This window comes from Castor canadensis, chromosome 6 (genome assembly GCF_047511655.1).
Source record: "Castor canadensis chromosome 6, mCasCan1.hap1v2, whole genome shotgun sequence".
Classification (NCBI taxonomy): domain Eukaryota; kingdom Metazoa; phylum Chordata; class Mammalia; order Rodentia; family Castoridae; genus Castor; species Castor canadensis.
In genome coordinates this window covers 37,642,198-37,664,639 of record NC_133391.1, presented here as the reverse complement: position 1 = coordinate 37,664,639, position 22,442 = coordinate 37,642,198, and the positions used below count along the sequence as shown (strand labels likewise).

Sequence of the window (22,442 nt, the reverse complement as noted above, 5' to 3'; positions counted from 1 at the left end):
CCACAATAAAACAAGTCTCTCCAATGTGTCTGGTTAACACCCTCAAGTTTACCATCTGGGGAACTCTGAGTCCGATGCCAAAGTGAGGACCACAGGGAAGGGTTAGACCTGAGGGTATCTACTCCAGGCAGAGAATGGGACCTCCGAGTCAGCAAGGGGAAATGCACTCTGGTAAAGAAAACCAGTTTCTGCACCCCACATTGTGATTGTCTGCCATGTCTAAGACGGGGTGGCTGGAAGCTCACAGGAGCCCTTCTTTCTCCTGGGGCACCAGGCCAGGAGGCTCACTCACCTCTGGCCGTGGGACAGGGCTGCGATGTGCAGTTGATCCTCCGCCCGCTGAGGCAAGTGCAGATGTGACAGGGCTGGTGGTCTGGGACCCAGGTCTCCAGGAACTGAGGGGAAAATGAGGTTCAGAGGGCACAGAATGCTCAGTGTACAGATCCCTGGGGTTCATGGGTGTCCGTTTCCCCACCTCTGACCAAGTCTCCTCTTGTGAGGCTGGTTCCTGACCCTTCCCTCTGCCAGAGCCTCACAGATGAGCACAAGCCAGCTGCAAGAGGGCTGAGGGGCTAGAGAAGAAGCTGCAGAAATGTCAGGGTTCTCAGAAAGGCTGTCACCAAGCTGCTCTGTAAACTCCAAGGGAAATGACAACAGATTTTAGAAAGCTCGAGAATTTTCCCTACAGCCTTCTGTGATGGTGGCATGGAAATCAAGCAAAGCAAGAAACTGAGAGTGCTTGTGTCACCCTGCTAGGCACTTCCCAAGACAAAGGAAAAGTTAGGTGTTAATGCTAAAAAGGCCAGGTGTGGTGGCTCATGTCTGTAATCCCAGCTACTTGGGAGACAAAATTCAGAGGATCACAGTTTGAAGCCAGCCCAGGCAAGAAGTTCTCAAGACCCCATGACAACCTATAAGCCAGGCATTGGTGGTACATATCTGTCATCTCAGCTATAGGGGGAAGCACAAATAGGAGCATCATGGCCAGATCCAACTCGGCCAGACATAAAATATCTTTAAAAACAACAATTAAAGCAAAAAGGGCTGGGCCATGGTACAAGTGCTAGAGCACCTGTCTAGCAAGTGAGTCCCTGAGTTCAAAACCCCTGTACCACTGCAAAAACAAATTCCCAATTATGTCTGTAATCAACTCAAGACAGTGGGGTGAGAAAAGCTGGTTGGAGGACTGCAAGACTTCAAACCATCACATCGTCAGGGCCACAGGTGATTTCAGAGGCCTGAGTGTGGTTCTCTGGCTCTTCAGATAAGGGTCTTCCCCGGGGACAAAGGAGCATTCCCATGGTTGCACACACCCTGTTGCACAGGAACACCCAGTTCCAGCATGGGCTTTGTTCTTCCATGCCTCAGTTTCCCCACCTGTAACCTGAAGGTGCTTGGCTTGCCTCCCAGGGTGGCTGAAGGAGTGGGACACTGTGATTAATACCAGGCCTGGTACAGAACTACAAGTTCCACAAATAGGGATGCAGAGCTAGGATTTGTCTCCTGTCAGATTAAATTTAAAGCTAAAATCAAATTCAGGTTTAATTGCCCTTGAATACACATGTTCTTATCCAGTACTCAAAAAGGCCCCAGATCAAGAGGGTCTCACTCACTCCTTCTTCTTCCATAGTCACCTGAGAAGGGAGGTCAGAGATCCCCATGTGAAAGGCCCTTGTCCAGGTGCTGCATCTTCAGAGCAAAGCCCTCTGTGTCTGCCTTTGACACCTGTCAGTCACGCAATAGCTAACAACAGCTGACATTTCCATAGCATCTGCCTTGAACCACTGCTTTGACAAGTTATTCATGTACTCACTGCAATCCTATGGTGAGGGCATTTTTTATATTTTTCTCACATTTCAAGAGAGAAAGAACGTGGAGGCACTGGCGGGGTTACGTGGGCACAGCAACAAAGCTAGTATTTGCCCATAATTCATGTTTTCAGCCACTATGCTCTGCTAGTAATTACCTTTAAGTGTGCTCAAAATATTTCTCTAAGGGTGTTACATGAGTTGCTTCATTTTTCTTATAACTTTATCAGGTAAGTACTATTGTTGTCTTTATTTACAATAATGAAACTTAGACACAGAGAAGTAACTTTTTGTTGGTGGGACTGGGCTTTGCACTTGCAAAGCAGGCCTCTATCGCTTGAGTCACACCTCCAGTCCGTTTTGCTCTGGTTATTTTGCAGATGGCATCTGGAAAACAATTTGCCCAGGCTGGCCTCAAACCATGATTCTCTTGATCTCAGCCTCCCAGGGAGCTAGGATTACAAGCATGAGTCACAGGTGCCTGGTCAGAGAAGTTAACTTGACCAGGTAACACATCTGGGATTTGAACACAGCAAACTGGCCCCAGACACCATGGCCTTAAACTGCCTCTCATCCACAGCCACAATGCCTCCCATGGACAGTTCTGAACTCATTGCCCCAGCCCTCCGATGGCTGGCAGTCAAGGTGAGAAAATAGCCTCACCTTGACTATTCAAAATAGCTGAATGAGAGAAATAAACTGTGATATATACATACCATGGAGTACTAGTTAGCAATGAAAAGGAACAACTATCCAAACACAGAACATAGCTGAATCTCAAAATCATTTACTGTATGAAGGAAGCCAGGAATACATACCGAGGAAGGAAAACAGAATTACACACTGCCTGATTCTATTTATATAAAATTCCAGAAAACAGAAATGACTCTATAGTGACAGAAAGCAGGCTAGTAGTGGTCTGGGGTTAAGGGATATATTTGAAAGGGAGCCTGAGGGAATTTTGGGGAGATGAAAGTTCATTATCTTAATTATGATGATAGTTGTATTAGTGTATACATGTCAAAATTCATCAGATCATACATTCTAGACACATGCTGTTTAAAAACAGACACAAGAGGCACAGTAATAAAAACTGCATGGCATGGGCACAGAAAAAGCCATGCAAACCAATGGAAGAGACTTGAAGACCCAGAAGTCAACCCAGACAGCTGAATTTTTTGTGCAAAGGCACAAAAAACAAATGATGTTGGGAAAACTGGATATCCACATGTGGAAGACATCCCTCTCTCCCACCCTGTACAAAAATTAACCCAAAATGGATCAAAGAACTTAATGCAATTCATGAGACTTTGAAACTACTACAGGAAAACGTAGGGCAAACCCTTCAAGATACAGGCATAGGTAACACTTCTTTGAACAGGACTTCAATTGCTCAAGAAATAAGAGCAAGAACTGACAATGGGATTGCATCAAACTTATAAGCTTCTGCACAGCAAAAGAAACAAGAGACAGCATAAAGAATCTTTGCCAGCTAGTCAGTGGATAACTGATTAATATCCAGAATATACACAGAGCACCAAAAATTAAACACACAATCCAATTAACAAATTGGCAAGTGAACTGAATAGACAGTTCTCAAAAGAAGAAACACAAAAGGCTAACAAATGCATGAAGAACTGTTTAAACTCCTTAGCCATAAGCAAATGCAATCAAAATGGCACTGAGATTCCATCTCACCCCAGTCAGGTGACTATCATCAAGAAAATAACAATAAACACTAGCAAGGATACAAGAAAAGGAATGTAAATGAGTGCAGCCACTATGGAAATTAGTATGGAGGTTCCCAAAAAAACAAAAACAGAACCGTATGATCTGCTGTACTACTATGGGTGTATATCTGAAGAAGAGCAAGTCAGCATACAATGGAGACACATGCACACCCATGTTTACTGCAGCACGATTCACAACAGAAAAGTCATGGCATCAGGGTAGGTGCCCATCCACAGGTGAATGGATAAAGACAAAGTGCTGTATGTACACAATGGAGTATAATTGAGCAATAAAGAATGAAATTATGTCACTTGCAGGAAAATGGACAGACCGGAGATCATGTTAAGTGAAATAAGCCAGATGAAAAAAAGATAAATGTTGCATGTTCTCTCATATGCAGAACCTAGACCTAAAAAAAAATAAGAGACACAAGTGTAAAATAAGGGCTGTTTGGGAGTGGGAACTAGAAGGAGTGGGGAAGGAAAAAGGGAGAGTGAAGAGGCCATGAATATAATCAAAGTCCTTTATATGCATATATGAAAATGGAATAATGGAACCCATTAAAATTGTCTTAAAAGGGGAATAAGAAAGTGTAACTGATGGAGTGAATTTGATCAAAGTACATTATATGCACAATGAAACCCCTTTGTACAATTAATACACACTAATAAAAATGACAAATAAATATGTGTTATTTGTTGTATGTACATTATGCACCAATAAATCTATTTTAATGAAAAATTAAAGAGTCACAGGAGTACAAAAGATTTCACGAGGCTGGTACTCAGAGAGGTGACATGAAGGTGCCACTATGAAGCCCGGGAAGGATGTGGACAAAAAGAGAGGGTAAGGAGTTCCAGGTGAGGACTGAGCAAAGCCAGGCACAGAGGAATGTTCTAGCAGGTACATGGGGATGGCGTTAGGGGACTGGCCACGTGGGTGAGGCAGATAAGCTGAGGTCCATGGTAGCAGCTCTGAGGACTGTGCACCAAACTCTTAGGAAAGGTGCAGCCTTAAAAGTCTCTAACAGGACCCTACCTTAGAAAGAAGCTTTGCCTTAAAAAAGGGCAAAGTTCAGCTGGGAGAATTGGTGCACACCTGTAATCCCTGCTTTAAGAGAGAGAGGATCGCAATTCAAGGCCAGCCTGGGCAAAAAGTTATGGAGACTCCATCTCAACCAATAAAAAGCTAGACATGGTAGTGTGTGCCTGTCATTCCCAGCTACCAGAGAAGCTGAAGTAGGAGGATCATGGTCCAAGTTGGTCGTGGCAAGGAAATATAAGACCCAACCTGAAAAATAACTAAAAGCAAAAAGGGCTGAGGGCACAGCTCAAGTGGTAGAGCTCCTGTCTAGCAAGTGCAAGGCCCTGAGTTCAAACCCCAGTACCAAGAAAAAGGTAAAGCTGGTGACAGTGACAGTAACCAAGATGGAGAAGCAAAGGACTAGGAACAACAACAAAAAAAACAAAAAAAAAAAAGAAAGAAAGACCATAGTGGCTGCTTATCTAGTGCTCCTCCAAGGACTGAGAGAATTCAGGGAAGGAGTGCAGGGCAGTGGCCTCAAAGGGCTGCAGCAGGAGGTCAAAGTAGTGAAAAGATGGGGTGGGAAAGAAGAGGTTCCGCTTTGTATATTTTGTTGTCTTTTTACGTTCTCCTTTTAAATGTGGACCTCAGCTTTCTAAATTGAAGAATAAGTAACTTTCCGGCTATGCTGAGAGTGTGACAGATAGATGCCCAGAGCAGGTGTTTCAACATCCTTCTCCAGGAATCTTTAGTGAAGCCTGTCCAAGGCAGAGCCCCTGAAAACACTAAGCATTAGCTTCTGAAAGCATCTGGGCCAGGTCCACAGGCCTGACCAGGCTATGCAGCAAACGGCCAGCAGAGGGCGCTCCTGCACAGGCCCAGGCGAAAGGAAGGTTGGAGTTTCTTCCACCAGGTTCCTGGCATAAGGACAGGAAAACAGGTATAAAAGTTAGCTACAGTTCAAGATTAAATAAATGGCCAAAAAGAACAACTGCAGAGAATGTGGTGAAGAGAAAGCCAAAGTCTTCAAAGCCCAAAGTCGAAAAAAGAATTCCATGGAAGATGCAAATGGAATGCAAGCAGTGGCTACTGAGCAGCAGACACTAAAGGAGAAGAAAGAAGGTTGGAGGCCACAGGCTTCTGGGAGAAAGATGCAATCTTGCTGAGCTAAAGCAAGGCTGCCTGCACAGTTCCCTGGAGAGTGACAGCCTCTGTGACGTTCCAGACCCCTTCTCAGCCCATTACAGAGCCTGCATCTTTAGCATACGTTTTGTAAAATAAGCAAGAGCTATGGAAACTGTAAATATTTTTCCTTTTCCCGGGGTACTAGAGATTTATGCCCTAGTTTATTTCCCTGAAGGAAGGCTTTTGGGGCTTTATTTTTCAGTTAAAAAATTCATTTAATAGAAATGTTCTTCATGTTAGATTTTCATTCTTTCTCTGCTCTGAAAGTATAAGTTGAAAATGCAGGTGGCTGAATGAGTTATTTGTTTTCACCCACTTAAAACTACATTTTCTGAATAACTAAGACTGGTTGTGCTCTCTTTAAAGGTTTTGATTACTTTTATGGCACTTGATTTTTTTAAATATATATATAAGACTGTTTTTATGGCCAAGATAATACACTGTTTGGATAAATTCTCTATGCAACTCAAATGTCTATTTTAATGTGTTGTATTAAAAGCGAAGAGAGCAGTATAAAAAAGAAATAAAGCCAGAGAGTAGTGCAGAGAAAGAAGGCTGAAGACACTAAGACATTAAGAAACAACTCACAAGCTTCCTACCTTTAGGACCCTGCAGACATCTGAAACACTTGTTTCACTTCTCATCACAGAACGGCAGGAAGAGGTAGAGTCCACTTCTGCCTCGGTCTGAGAGGAAGCCCTTCAACACTACCAGCAAAACTAGTCTGGAATTACCATGGGGGGCTATCACCATATGCAAATATGACATGCTAGGTATCCTTTGAGCCCTGAAGCTGTGCAGGTGCCCAGGAGCTATGCAAACCAGGGAGAGGAATGTTAGGTTTTACCCATTCATTTGGGGGATATCATGGTACAAGCAACTACTTAATTTGGCAATTGGAAATATGGCAGAGAATATGTGTGGGCTTCCCTCGTAGCTCATCTATGCTGAAATCCAACAACTGAACTAGAACAGATGAGACTAATCCAGTAACAGCATTAACAGGTGTCCAGCTTACATGTGTGCCTAGTGCTCAGAGGTTGGCTCAGGCTTCTACTGGTTCAATGGCAAGGCTAGGACACTATGGGGACCAAGTGCTGCCAAGAGGGATCTCGGCTTCATTAACTTGTGCCACCTGAGCCTCAGTCTCCTCATCCATTCAATAGCGAATGTGATAACGACCCTACAGAGCTTTGGGGAGAGTCAAATACAATGACGCACTTCCTGGATTACAATGTCAGGAAGAATAATGTAGTTGTGGGAATTACTGTTTTCATTATTCTCCTGGATGGTTGGCTAGCTTTGCCACAAGTTCTCCTGCTTGTGATTAAATTAAATACAGAGGTAAGTCACCCCATCTGGGCCACTAAGTGATAGAGGTCCTCCTGGGTTGTGATGGATCTATTAGGGCTTGAGAACATCCCATGATCACAGAGCATATTCGCCTCTCTTAGAAGCCAAATAGGCCCCTACCTCTACCATGTTTGGCTGTATCTCAGTCAAGGAGAGAGGACAGGGCCATTGCACATGCCCATATAGCACAGACTCACAATGCAAATACACACAGCATCAACTTAGAAGAGATATGACTGCCATTTCAGACCAAGATGGGGGAGTCTGGTAAATGTTCTTTCAAAGCTCATTAGCTTCTAAAAAGCTAAAAGAATTGATGACTCAGTGGCTTCCAAGCAAATCATCCCAGAAATGATGTAGCAAGAGAACAATTTTGTGTAATCAGGCAACAAGATCTTAGAGGTCAGACAAATTCTGAGTCCAACTCCCACCTCCATCACTTACAAACTGTCCAGGGGCAAGTTACTAAGCTCTTTTTTTAACTTTATATGTGTATATTAATTGTACCAAGGGGTTCAGCTTTCAGCTTTGGTGTTTTCTTACATGTGTGTGTGTGTGTATATATATATATATATATATATATATATATATATATATATCTTTATCTTTGACTACTTCTATATTACTAAGCCCTTTTAGTCTTAATTCCCCTAAAGGTTTTTGTGAGTATTTCTGAGCAATGCAGGATATCCTAGTATATTCTGATAGAATTCTAACCCAAGAGAATGTTATGCAGATACACACACATACACATGTACACACACAATGCCCACACGCATGCACATACAAACATACACGCACACATACACATACACACACACCCAAGCTCCATGGTCAAATAAATTGAAGAAGCAAAAAACCCTCTTACACATTTACAATGTACACAAGCGCATTAAAAAACACTAAATAATCCTGCCATAAAAAAACCTGTTAAACCATTTAGTGTCCTTTAAACTTACTTCACCACAAGTAACTATTTAATGCTTTGCAAAACACACCTTTGAAGAACACTGAGATAATGAAGATATAGTGGTAAGCCCAATCAAAGTACGCAGTGCATCTGACTTGTGGCAGATATCGCTATATCCCATTTCCCTTTCCCGGATTGAAGATGTGGCTTAAGGGACAGAGCACCTGCCTAACAAGTGTAAATCCCTGAGTTCAAACCCCAGTACTGCCCCCCAAAAGCTGGACTAACCCTTCCCTCTTGGGTTTCTTTGTTCATGACGTATGCACAAAAATAAAATTAATAATGGGGTGACAGCACTTCCCACAGTTAGCCCATGGGAGACATGGGATTTGAACCAAGATCTATCTGAATCCAAAGCCATTATGCATGCTGCCTTCCCATCCCTCAATGAACTCCTTCTGAGCTGATCCTGCTACAGAAGTAGGATTGGAGTCAATCCAGAGAGAAGTCATCCCATGGGAGATAAGGGGCCAGGGCTCCTACCTGGTGCCGGACCTTATCCTCCCCAACGCACTGAGTGCAGGCTTCCTGGGGGACACAGCTGCCTTCCAGCATGACCTGGTGTGGGGGACAGAAGCAGCCTTCTGAGGGATGGTCCCCACAGGAACTTGTGTTGCCATCACAGTGCCGGGGGCAGCTGTGCTCACAGTGGTTGTAAACCAGGGATGGTGGACACGACATAGCTGTAGACAGAGAAAGAGGTCACTGTCAACAGCCTGCACCAGCCAGAGGGAAACCGAATAGTGGTATGCAGTGGTTTATCTCTGAAATTTTTGCTAAAGCAGAGAAAGCCAGTTTTCAACAATGTTCATTCTCTCCATCATCCATAGAAATAGAACTTTTAGCTGAGCACAAAACCACCTAAAATAAAGACTACATTTCCCAACATCCTTCACAACTAAGTGGTCATGTGACTAAGTTCTGGACAATGAACTCTAAGCTATGACAGCCTCCAGGAGCCTTTTTTAAAAGACAGCAGTTTATACCTTTTGTCTCTTTTCCCTTCTACCCCATACTGCTAGTTGGAACATGGGATGATAGTGCTCTATCCTAAACCATGAGGGAGAAGATCATACCCAACTAAGGCCCACAATCAGCTGATCTCACCCCTTTCTGGTCCTCTTTATGGCAGAGAACTTTATTTCTCTGCTTCTTACAACCAAAAAAAAAATCCTAACTAATTAGGTAAAAACTTTGTGGTCCTCTGTTTGAGTACAAATGCATTTGATGCTTTAAAACCCTCTTACAATTAAATAAGGAAACCACAGTGATGAAGTGAGTGGCCTTGAGACAGATGGTACAAGTGACCCACTTCTCCTGTTATGACCCAGCTTAACAACTCTCTCACATTCTCTTGATGCCCAGACAGGTGTGGAGAAGGTTTCCAGGGATTTAGAGCCCAAGGATTTTTCTCTATATGCACAAAAAATTTCCAGGATGTACAGAAAGCAATTAATAAGCAGAAAAGGTGCTTTTGATCACCTTTTCTCTTGGGGGGGGAGGTGGTACTAGGATTTGAACTCAAGGTTTTGTGCTTGCTAGGCAGATATTCTACCACTTCAGCCATTCCTCCAGCCCTGCTTTCAGTAACTTAGAAGCTAATATTTGCCCCTCGGTCTACAGGCAGACTGAGGACACAGTATCATCCACATGGACTGAAAAAAAAAAAAAGACCTCAAAGAAAGCAAGGGGTTATTTAGCCCAGTTCTTTCATTCTATAATGCAGAAACTGTAGGCCAAAAATACAAGAAAGCAGCCTATAATCACTTGAGCTGACTAGGATGTCCAAGTCCTCCAGCCCCAGATTACGGCTGTTGACAGCTCTGTGATAATGAACTCTGAGACACCAACATTCTTGTACATACTGTTTTCCCTCAAGATAATTATAATTGATACAGACTGAGGATGTTTGAAGTCGGTGTTCTTTTCATTCCAGCACTCCTGGGGGAAAGGATCCATATCTGATTCATTTTGGTATCCCCCACATTTTAAATGATGAATAAATCCCTACCCAAGTAGGAAAGTTGGCCACTCCTATGGTATTTGTGAACTAAGCAGCTTCAGGGCTGGTGGAGTGGCTCAAGTGGTAGAGCAGCTGCCTAGGAGGTATGAGGCCCTGAGTTCAAACCCCAGTACCACCAAAAAGAAAAAAAAAGAGGCTAGTGAATTGAGCAGCTTCTCAGTAATCAAACGGCAAAATTTCATTCCAAAATCCTATTCAGCCATAGCCTAGTCTAAGTTTTTCCTACAGCTTGTAGAATTTCAAATTCAATATGACTGGTTATATACAACTTTCATAATGCTTGTGTGTGCTTAATAGATTGAATTCATAATTGTTTAAATTACAGATATTTAATAGAAGATGGTCATGCTTTGATTTACATAAAAATTCCACATCAAAGTACTTAGATGTCTACCATTTTGTTTGAGCCTAACTGGATTCCTAGGTAAAAGGAAATACAGGGATTTTGCTCTTCATTAGGCAGATAAAGAATCTGGGGCCCAGAAGGGTTGAGCAAGTTGGGGTTCTGGAGGTTGACCTCCAGGACTTTTAGGGGCACATTTGGGGACTCACCACAGAAATCAGCTGTCCTCCAATCAACACAGACCCCATTGGTCCGACAGAGGTGGGCATAAGAGGCAATCACCTCACATACTTGCTCCTGGTGGCAGCTGTCCTGCTGGCAGATGGCATAAAACATAGCCGGGGCAAGGACCTTGTGGCACTCAGCAAACTGTGCTGAGAGGAGGATCTGGCAGTGGGAGCTGTCAGAGACAGGACACTGCTCCTCAAGAATGGGCTGGCATGTGGACCCTGGCTGCTGCACGGTCCATTCCTGGATGAGCGTTTTCCAGTCTGTGGTGACTGTGCCATCCTTTAGCATGAAGTCATTGGCCCCGTTCTCATCACAAATCCCTAGAGATACAAGGAAAGACAAAGTTGGCAACCCTAGGTGTCAACACTTTGATGCCAGAAATCTGGCCATTCTCCATCCCCACCAGGGTCTGAACCTTGCTACTGGGTGCTTACACCTGGTCCCAGATACACAAGCATCCAACAGTTTTGGGAGCACAATGAGTAAGGCTTTTACAACATAAGGAGGAAGGGAAGGAATACAGAGAACATATTCTTACCACAGAGACCATACATCTTTGAAGCAAAAGTCTTGGGGCTAAGCTGCAGTTGGAACTCATTGTTCTGTGGAGTGAATGTGAGGATGTGGCCAAGATGGTTGAATCTGACTTCGTACATGATGGCACCGTAGATGCTGACTTCCAGGTTAGCACCCACATAAGGGACTGGGACCAATCTCCCATTCACTGCCACCTGTTCGAAGAAGAAACAGCTCAGTAGTAGTCCTGGCCATGGGGAATCCTAGAGCTTCATACTCAGCTTCTGATCAAAGATACTGAGAGTCCTCATGTTTATCACACTCAACTGCAGGGTTGGCCACAAGTTCTGATGTTTGTTAGTAGCTCTTCTAAAACAAAAGGGCTTTGCAGAGCTTTACAGAATAGACTGTCATAAGACTGTAAAAATGGTCTTGCACCTGGAACTCATCTGAAAGCCCAGGGCTTAAAGGGAATCTGAAGTCTGTTTGACTCTGGGGGAAAGGATGACCTCTTCAAGATAGGATGAGAGCCCTATCTTGAAGCTCATTCACCTGTAATCCTAGCTACTTGAGAGGCTGAGATTGGGAAGATCACAGTTCAAGGCCAGCCCAGGCAGAAAGTTCTCAAGATCACATCTCAATCAATAGTGGGGTGTGGTAACATGCACCTGTCATCCTAGAGATGGTGGGAGGTTTAAAATAGGAGGGTCATGGTCCAGACTGACCTTATCTCCAAAATAACTAGAGTAAAAAGGGCTAGGGTCATGGCTCAAGCAGTAGAACACCTGTCTCACAAGCACAAAACCCTGAGTTCAAATTCCCAGCATTGGAAAAAAAAAAAAGATAAGCTGAAAAGCTGCAATTTTGCCAGCTCATCAGGGCGGGGTCTCCAGAAGCATTTAACAGCACTATTTTACATCCTTGTTATATGCAAGTTCGTCACTAGAAGCTCTTCTCAGAAGACCCCATCATCTATCACATCAAACATATTAAAATGTACTCACATCCTGCAATGAATATAATTATTGCTGTATAAATTTTGGAAGGATTTTTTATCACTTTGATTTTTAAAGATTTTTTTTGGCTATGAGTTCCTTGTTTGATATATGACGAGCTATGATTTTTCAGCAATTATTGTTCAAATTCAGAAACTCTTACGAAGTGAGAAAATCTAGCTACAAGTTGTTTTCACGCAATGAAATATTTATGATTTCTAACTGAAATCGTAAAGATGTTGGCATAATGTAACCTTTTGTAAACATTTAATCAAACATTTATTTATATCAGTTTGGCAGTTTCCTTTTTAAATTTTGGAGCCATACTTTTTGTGTAGGCCCTAAATATTTTCAAAGGCTCTGATTTAGACCATAAATATTTCCCTTTGGAAAGCTCACAGTACTTGGGCACTGGGCTCATGACACCTACTGGGTACAAAGTCCTAGTGCCAACCCAGTTCTTTGCTAGTGCCAGAAACTGGCACTAAATTCATAAAATAGATTTATTCTTCCAAATGTGGACCCAGAGCAACGTGAAATCACGCCAAGACAAGGAAGATGGCAATGAACCCGCAGAAGAAGACAGTCCTCTGCTAGTCAGGCAGAAGGCTGAGTCCCTACCAACAGCATCAGCTACAACCAGCTGCCACCAACTCCATGTGGCCTTGCCCACAGGAAGCACCCCTCACCTCCATGTCGCTGTGGAGTTCAATGGAGAGGCCATTGTGCTTCACCTCAATGGATTTCATGCAGGTCTGCCTCATCCCAGGGCTACAGGCCCCATTATGGAGAACCACTTCCAGATCCTGCTCCTTGTTTTGAAACAAGACATAGGAACAGCTGCCAGTCAGCTTGAAGTTCTGCCCATCAAAGGTCACAATGTGCCGAGTGGAGCTGCCCATGCATACACCTGAATGGGGAAGAGAAGAGAATGGACTCACGTTATCCAAACCTCCATACCTCCAGCTTGCAGAGAGGCAATGTGACCTTCCCAGGCCCTGTGAAGCCCGATTGTCTAATTTCTTCCTTTTTTACAGTTTAGGAACCTGAGACTTGGGGGGTAGAGAGGATTAAGTAAGTGATACTGGTCCATTAAATATTTTCCTGGAGAAAGTTCACAAGGATAGATAACACATGAAAATGTGGCAAATTATAGAACTGTACTTCCAAAAATGTAAATGTACAATGTGAAAGATTCACTCTACAGGGATGCCTTGGCACGGGAAACAAAGTGAAGTTCCAAGGGTGTTATAATGTGTTGAAATCACGAGTTGCTAAGCAAGTTTTGAACTCATGACCTCATGGTAAAGAAAATTCACCTAAAGACACGTGCGTCCTTGCAGCTGCCAAGTGACTAATGGTACAAGTGGCCACATTGACTTAATCCCTTATGAGATTACACAAGAGAAATATTTCCAGAGCCAAAATAAATGATTGGGTCTCAGAGCTCCTTCATTTGGCCCTCATTCATTCATATACTCAGCAAATTTTCAAGGTTCCCATTAAAGCACCATTTCGGAGTACTAATTATTTTGTAGTACTGGGTTTTGAACTCAGAGCCTTGTGCTTGCTAGACAGGTGCTCTACCACTTGAATCCCAAACCCAACAATACTACTCATTTTCCATCTACAAAAGATGACTCAGTAAAAATCCCCATGTGGAAGATACCACTGCCATCAATGATTTGAAAGCTAATCTTGGGCCTAAATGAAGTTGGAGTGATGGACGAATAAAAGCCCAAGCACTGAGAGGCAGACTTGGGGAGCAGTGAGAGGATCAAGTCCCTTATCACAGTCAGGCCTGGCACCTCCACCTTCACGGGCAAATGTCATGGGAGCACAGCCACTAGCAGGTCTGGATGTAGCGTTTCTCAGAGCTGAGCAGCCACAAAAGTTCTTCACTTAGACTCCTCTAAGTCCTTGAGCATTCAGTCATTTCCAAGCAACAGGACCGAATGGTGCTGTCCCAAGCAACAGGACCGAATGCTGCTGTCCCAAGCAACAGGACCGAAACTGTGCTACAAGTGATCCTTCCTATGTTTTGGATAAGAGTCCCCCAAAGGCCGACGTGTTAAAGGGTTGGTTACCTGCCTGTGACAGAACTGGGAGATGGGAGAACCTTTAAGAGGTAGGGTCTAGCAGGAGGAAATTAGGTCATGAAACATAGCTTAACATTAATATCTAAACTATATTAAAATAATACCAAAAATCCCTACACGTGGGAGCCAGGGGTAAGATGGTAAGATAAGGAGCACCATCTCCCCGCCGGGATAATAGTCACACTGTCGGAGTCTGTCTGATGTAGTAAATAAGCACAACTATCCCTGAGAGAAACCAGATGACAGACTTACTAAACAAAGATTTCACAACTCTCTGAAAGATGAGCAAGAGCTATAAGAAGATGTGATGAAAATGATGTGTGAAAAAATGGAAAATTCATAAAGAGAAAATATAAAAAGAAACCAAAGAGAAATTTTGAAGCTTATTAGAACTTTAGTTTGTTACTTCACTTTTTGTTTTCTCATGAATTAAGAGACAGATGCATTAAAAAAGCAATTATTAGTCTCCTTTTGTTGACACATGCTATATATAAAGATACAACATCGTATCATCAGTAATAGAAAGGGGTTAAGGAACTGATGAGCAGGGTTTTGTATATCATTAAAGTTAAGATGGTATAATTTAGAATGTTATAAATTCAGGATATTAAATGAAACTCCCAAAGTGACAAAAAAATAGCCAAAGAATATACACAAAAGAAACTAAAAAGGAATTAAAATGTTTCATTGCAAAAAAAATAAAATAAACACAAGGACAAAATGTGTGAACCTTGAAGACATTTTGCTAAGTGAAATAAGCCAGCCGGAACAGGAAGACATTACATGACATTATACATAAGGTACTTATAGTAGTCAAATTCAGAGGGACAGAAAGTAAGACAGCGTCTTCCAGGGAATGGAGAGGATGAGTGTTTAATAAATATACAGATTCAGTTTTGCAAGATGAAGAAAGTTCTAGAGGTGGCCAGTGGCGAAGTTTACAATGTGAATATGTTGAATATCACTTAAAAATAGCTAAAATAGTAAATGTTTTGCTATATGTATTTGTCAAAAGTTCAAAGCAATAATTGTAAATCTATAGACCATGTCACTTATGAATATCAAAGTCAAGGAACTAAATAAAATGTTATCAAATAAATCCACATTAACAAAATAATACATCATAACCAAGTAAAATCAACTTTAGGAAATCTTTTTAAATAATTTATCAAATTAATGTATCCAAGGAATTCTTATTTTCAATACATCTACTGATTATCTCTATAGATGTTGAAAAATACCTCACCATCAATAAAATTCTACAATAAAAGCACTCAACAAAATGAGAATTAAAGGATATTCTCCCAATATAGTAAAATATGTTGTAATACATTCTTGTTTTTGTATGCTTGTATACACTTATCCCTAAAGCCAGTGTTTTAATAACAAAATATTAGAGGCATTTTCACTCATATAAGGAACAAGACAAACATACCCACTGCCTCCATTACTATTCAATATTGCACAAAAAAATGCAACATACAAGAGAAATTACTTGAAGGCACAGAGTGAGAAAGAAAAAGCAAAACAATCCTATATCCAGATGCTATAGCACCATTCTGGAAAACTCTGGAGAATTTATGATAAAAAAATTTCATTGAAAAATTCAATAAGGTCATAGGATGTGAAATTAAATACAGAAACCAACCAATACCACTCACATGCACAAACAATAACCAGCTAAATAACATAGGGCAGGGAATTTACAAGAGCAACAAAAAAGTTTAAATATCCAGAAATGTGCAAAGCTTTTATGAGGAAACTTTAAAAACCCTCCTAAAACACAGAAAAGTCAGCTTGAGGGGCTAGCAGAGTGGCTCAAGTGGTAGAGCACCTGCCTAGCAAGCATGAGGCCCTGAGTTCAAACCTCAGTATCGCCAAAGAAAAGTCAGCTTGAGTAAGTGGACAGAAATCCTTGATGCCAGTTCTTCCAAAGGCAATGCATAACTATAGACCATCCCAATAAAAAGACCAGCAAACATTTTATAGAGCTTAAAAAGATTCACTGAAGTCTAAATGGGAAAAAAACAGACATAAGAGAATGCACTGGACAAACACTGGAGGCACTAATCACAGCCTCTGGAATTAGGATGGTAATAGTACTGGCACAAGAACAGTTGATGAAGAGCAGAATCAAACAAAAATTTCAGAAATAAGCCCATAAATAAATTTAACATACAATGAACGTTCTTCTTCCATCACTAGAGCAAATTTTTGACAAGCCAATAAAGACACTGGGTAGCTATTCCAAAAAAGATGATCTTACATACTTTAGACCATATCTAAGAAAGATCTCCCAAAAAAATGATCTCCAAATGGAAAAGGTATTGAAATGCAAATATGAAATTATATATGTAATAGAAGAAAATATGGTTGAACTCTTCTTTAACTTTGCAGTATGGAAAGGTTTTCTATGACTCAAAATCCAGAGCAGTAAGAGAAAATAATTGATTAAAGATTGACAAAATAATGTCTTTAAATTTGTAGGCAAAAATCATCAAAAGAAAATCAAGAACAAGAAGTGTAGCTCAAGTGGTAAAGTGCCTGCTTTGCAAGCACAAAGCCCTGAGTTCAAATCCCATTCCCACCAAAAGGAAGGAGGGAGGGAGGGAAGGAGGGAAGGAAGGAAGGAAGGAAGGAAAGGGGTGGGAGGAAGGAGGGAAGAAAGGATGGAAGAAGGGAAGGAAGGAAGGGTGGGAGGAGGGAGGAAAAGGGTGGAGGGAGGAGAAGCAAGTGGGGAAGGAAGGAAGAAAATTATGACAATCAGGAAAAATGGGAGAAAATATTGAAGGAGAGTCAGCTTCAGGAAAATTCACACACACAAGGCTGATCAGTGCAGCACTGCTTGTAACTGAACCACCATGCATGGAGAAGCTGAATAAACTACGGTTCACAAAAAAGAACTAAGAAGTTCCCTTTGAACTCCAAGACATACTTTTAAGGGAAAAAAAAAAAGCAATTTTTCTACATTTGAAATTATTCAAAATAAAACATTTTAAATGTTTTTTGTTTTAAATGCAGAGCATGGTGGTTCACATCTGTAATCCCAGCACTCAGGCCAGCCCGAGGAAGCAAGTTCAAGAGACTCCATGTCAATGGGAAGAAAAACAAAAAAACCTGAGTCTGGCACATGCGCCCGTCATCCCAGCTATGGCAGGAAGCTTAAAATAGGAAGATCACTGTCCAGGCTAATCCTGTCTCCAAAATAACCAGAGCAAAAAGGGCTGGAGGTGTGTGGCTCAAGTGGTAGAACCCTTGCCTTGCAAGCTCAAAGCCCTGGGTTCAAATCCCAGTATTGCTGAAAAAAAATTGTAATTTAGTAATATTGTTTTTATCACTCCTGAAGGCCTCCACTCTGTAAGAGTATAAAAGGAGTCAAGAAGGGTATTGATGGCTGAGCATTAAGAAGAAATTTATTTGAAGAAAGCAAATGTGAGTCTCCCAGCAGAACAAATGGGAGGCCCCAGGCCCAGTGGTTACAACTCTCAGGGAGTCACTCCAGGAAATGGGCATAGGTTCTGTGCAGTTATGGGGAACATGGCCAGTGCCTGACACCTGCCTGGGGAACCTATTGACCGAAGGAGGCCAGGCAGAAAGGGAGAGACTTGCTACTACTTGAAAAAGCAAAACAGTTGCTTGCTTTGTCCCATTGGTGGGACAGAGGCTCATGAACCCTGACAACTAAATTAGGACCTCCAGAAGGAACGATGGCCTGAGGTTGCATCAGAAGTGACGCTGTCCAAGAGAACTTCTGCCAAAGGCTGGAGAGGACTCCAAGAGAGAGAGAGCAATGAGGGGTTGGATCTAGAACCAGAAACTTCATAGGGAGAAGCAGGAGCCAGGCAAAGGACTGAACAAGGGGCCTCTCAGGAAATCCTTCAGAGAACTGGCAAGAGAAGGAAGCTGCCCTAAGCACTACCAGCCCACATGTGCAGAGCCCAACTCAGCAGCCGGCCACATAGGACCTTCTTATCCCATGAAGCACCCAATCTCTGCCCTCCAAGCAATGAGAGAAGCTGACCAGCTCTTTCCCAGAGAAAGGCAGTCCACACTGGATCTAGGGAGGTGTTTTAACTCTGATCAAGTTCGAAGTTTCAGTTATTGAACAGAAGTGGGCATCTGGTTACCAGTTGAAACTATTTGATGACTTAAAGTGACCGCAGAACTCTTTATGAAGAAAAAGAAGTAACAGGAGGGCTGGGAGAGTCTCCATCTAGGCTAGGAGAGAAATCTGTCCCAGTCAATGAATTCTAAAGGGTGAGTGAGATATAAAAACTTTTGGTGGCACCCCGCAATTATGTCTGTACCCACAGTGAGCCATCCACTGCCACATGGTTCATCATAAGCAGCCATTTCTCCCAACCATGAGGGAGCATGCTCATCCACCCCACAGATGAACGCTTGCTTTCCACAGGCTTACAGGAGATGAACTGGACTACGTCTTCCTCTATAGGCCACCTGATGCCTCATACAGCTGCAAGTGTGACTGGAGAGTTTTTCCGGTGACATTCTCACTGTTACATTTTTCACTGGTATAACCCAAACACACAGACTCCTAAGTGCTGATCTCAGAGAAGCAACTCTTCCTTCGAGGCATATTTGATCTTGGGAAGCCCCTCCCAGAGAGCAGAGACCATGGGAGAGACGCAAGTGGGAAGAGTTAGCATGGTGTGTGCAGTAAGGAGGGAACTGGTTTCTACTCTAGCTTTCTGCATAGCCAAGTTCAAAGCACTTCTCCCTTGACCCAATCCAGCCTGGACAAGCAAAGGACTCACAGGGACAGGTCCAGCGGCAGCCACAGGTCTCCTCCACCCGAATAGGTGACTGACTGTTGGGGCAGGAAGGCCTGGGACCCCGATCACAGTTCACCCGATGACTCTCCAGCAAGGTCTGACCATCTGGCAGGCAGGTCACTGTGTGGCACTGATCTGGCAAGGTCCAGACATCCCCAGGCTGCAGAAGAAAAAAACAGATTCCAGCAGGTAATGGTATGAGGAACTCCAACTCTAAGTCCCTACACAATTGGCCACCTCTGAGAACACAGAGATTAAGATTGGACATCGTCGTTACAGGCAAAGAGGCTGTACATGAGACAGGAAGTAGAATGCAAAATTTACAGCTGGATTCCCAAAATGGGATAATAGTAAGCAGAGAACTGGGCTTAGGTCAAAATAGGGAAAATGAACATACATTTCTGATCTTTCTTTCCAAGTCAATGGAAAGGGACTTACCCTCTTTTCATTCCCATCCTCATCCATGCAAATTCTAGCAAACCCTGAAACAGACACAAAGAAGACCTCAGTTCCAACCTATTGAATTGCTCAGAAATTCTAAACCATTCACAGTGTCTGCTTGGGCGACCTGGTCTAGTCCTCAAAGTCAACTCTACTATGAAAAGAATCCAAGAGGGCTTCACAGCAGGGATGGGGAACACAAGGAAGAGAGGTGACTATCCTACGGTCCTTCAGACATCCTGGTGGTAACTGATGACTGGGATGATGACAATAGTAATAACCTGCACAGTCACACAGTCAATATCTCCTTTCCCCGTCAGGAATGGGGGTGGGAGTATAAAGCAAGATCCAGAAAACTTGAAAGAGATCTGCTTGAAGATTGCTACCAGGACAGCCACATTTAGCAGAAAAGGGACCGACTCTGTGCACAGTCTTCCTCCCAATCTAATAGAATTATCTAGAAGCCCCTTGACATAGCTAATTACATTAGAAAAATATACTTTAAGAAACAAACTTAAAAATGTGTTGTTTTAAACAAGTTTGTAATCTAAAATCAACTTAACCTATGGTCTTTTGATATTGTATTTCTAAAAACCTTTATATTCATGCTAAGAGTGGTACAGGGCAAGGTGTGGTGTCTCACATCTGTAATTCCAGCTACAAGAGAGGTAGAGAGTGGGAGGATCAGGGTTCGAGGTCAGCCTGGGCAAAAACTTCTCGAGACCCAATTTCAAACAATAGCTGGGCATGGTGACACACACCTGTGAACCCAACTACACAGGAATCATAAATAGGAGGTTTGCAGTCCCTCTGGCCCCACCATAAACTGAAGACCCTATTCAAAAGATAACTAAAATGACTGGGGGTGTGGCTCAAGTGGTAACACACCTGCGTTGCAAACAAGGCAACTCCCAGTACCACAAAAAAAAAAAGAGTGAGCATATCTGGGTGTAGAGGTGCGCACCTGTAATCCCAGCATTCAGGAGGTGAAGACAGGAGGATTGTGAGTTCAAGGCCAGCCTGGGCTACATAATGATATCTTGTCTCAAAGACAGGGAGAGAGAGAGAGAATAAGGCCATTCAGGATTTTGAGGTTCCCTGTTCAGGTCTTTTAATTCTTTTGTCCAAGATCCCTGTGCACAAACAAACATAGGCTTTCTTGCCCAAGTTCAGATGGACAACTGGAAGAGGACTATGCACAGACACCTTCCCAGGGCCCCTGGAAGTCTGTGGCATGTGCCGTCCCTAAATAGAAACTTAAAGGTCCTTGTATACATAGAAATCTTAACTTATGGCCAAATCTTATGCACAGGCATCCTCAGGTCTCTAGAATGGTATTTTTGTTTTTATGGCTTTTTTGGTGGGGGGAGTTTGAGGATGAAAAAGATATAGGAAACTCACCAGAACAGAGTTTGTGGAGGAAGGAATTGCCCAGCGTGACCATGGTGGGGAGGTCTTCAACTCGCTGGAGCTTCACCACATTGGAGCTGGCCGCTGGGCCTGCCAAGATCCTCAGCTGAGCCTCATCATAGTGGTCCCCAATTCCAATGGGGAACACTGTCACTCCTAAATCAGGAGAGATGCAAAAAAAGGTCTGTGGTCAGGTGGCTCGAAACAGACCAGCCCAATGCTATGGCCAGCACCATGTATAGAACTTCATGTTTTCCAGACTTGCCACATACGCCAACCCTATGAGCTGGACATTCACTAAGTCAACAGCATTAAGAAGTTCCTGGTGAGTGACAGGTTGTATTCTAAGCAATGGGAATACAGTAGGGAGCCAAGCAGAAAAAGTTCCTGTCACACCCTGTCCTCATGGAGCTTACACAAATGAAGGCCAGACAACACACACATAAGAGAAAACTAAATATACAGTATTTCAGATATGGGTAGATACTTGGGGGAAAAAAACAAAATGGGCTAAGGAGGATGGGATGCCCAGAGGTAGGGATGGAACTTTTGGTTCATATATGATGATTAGAGAAGTGTCCAATAGAAAGATAGTATTTGGAAATGGACCTGAAATAAGGATGGGGAGGGCCAAGAGGACACCTGGGGGAGGAATGGCCCAAGCAGTGAGAACAGTGAGTGCACAGGTCCAGAGCAGAGGTACAATTACATTCTCCAGGTGGCCATAGGTGAGCAAGCACCTGCCTAGCAAGTACAAGGTCCAAAGTGCAATCCTCAGTACCATCAAGAAAAAAATTGACTATAGCTATAAATCTCAGCACTTGGGAGGAGAGGCAAGAGATAGAAAACTAGCAACTTTTCAGCTCTTTTTTTTCTCTTTTGGTTTTTTAAGACAGGGTCTTGCTATATAGCCCAGGTTGACCTTGAACCCACAATCCTCCTGCCTCAGCCTCCCAGTGCTGGTATTACCTGGGAGAGCCACCAGTAACTTTTAAGCTCATATAAGCTTGTTGTATCACCCAAATGTGTATCTTTTACCTTTTGGTATCTTTTTCTTTAAAATAGTAGATTACAAAATCTTCTCATTCATTCAAACATTACATGGTCACCCATTCTTTGCATCCCATGCACAAATGATAGGAAAAATGTCAAGTTTTTCCTTGACAGAATGTTCAGTTGGTGCCAGAAACAGGTACTTAACAAATTAATATAACATGATTTGGACATCTGGAGTAGTTCTGATGAGGTACAGAGAATGGAGTGAGTGCCTCTCTCAAAAGAACACCAGGAAGGTGTCAGAGAAAAGACAAGTGGGAGGCAAGGTTCAAACCATATAAAAAAAAAAAAAAAAAAAACAGTTCCCCAGGTAGCCATGAGGGGACTCACCCAGCCTTCCCTCCTCCATCCCCAGAACACTACATCACCATCCTAGCTCACACTCTCTTGCTATTCACAGGACAGATTCTTATAGGGCACCAAGGCTGAGTCACATCCATGCCCTTCCCCTTCCTAGGGTACCAT

General features: G+C 42.8%; 1 protein-coding gene across 1 annotated transcript in view; it reads right to left on the bottom strand.

Annotated features, from left to right (window-relative positions):
• Positions 1-22,442, bottom strand: part of Vwf (von Willebrand factor) — a 152,075-nt gene that overhangs the window by 27,010 nt on the left and 102,623 nt on the right. The window contains exons 32-39 of the mRNA XM_020158236.2: positions 20,913-21,077; positions 19,509-19,552; positions 19,053-19,230; positions 12,868-13,088; positions 11,206-11,398; positions 10,646-10,987; positions 8,554-8,753; positions 293-395 (exon numbers count right to left, since the gene is read on the bottom strand). Coding sequence (XP_020013825.1) covers positions 293-395; positions 8,554-8,753; positions 10,646-10,987; positions 11,206-11,398; positions 12,868-13,088; positions 19,053-19,230; positions 19,509-19,552; positions 20,913-21,077 — 1,446 coding nt within the window. The remainder of the gene's footprint in view (positions 1-292; positions 396-8,553; positions 8,754-10,645; positions 10,988-11,205; positions 11,399-12,867; positions 13,089-19,052; positions 19,231-19,508; positions 19,553-20,912; positions 21,078-22,442) is intronic.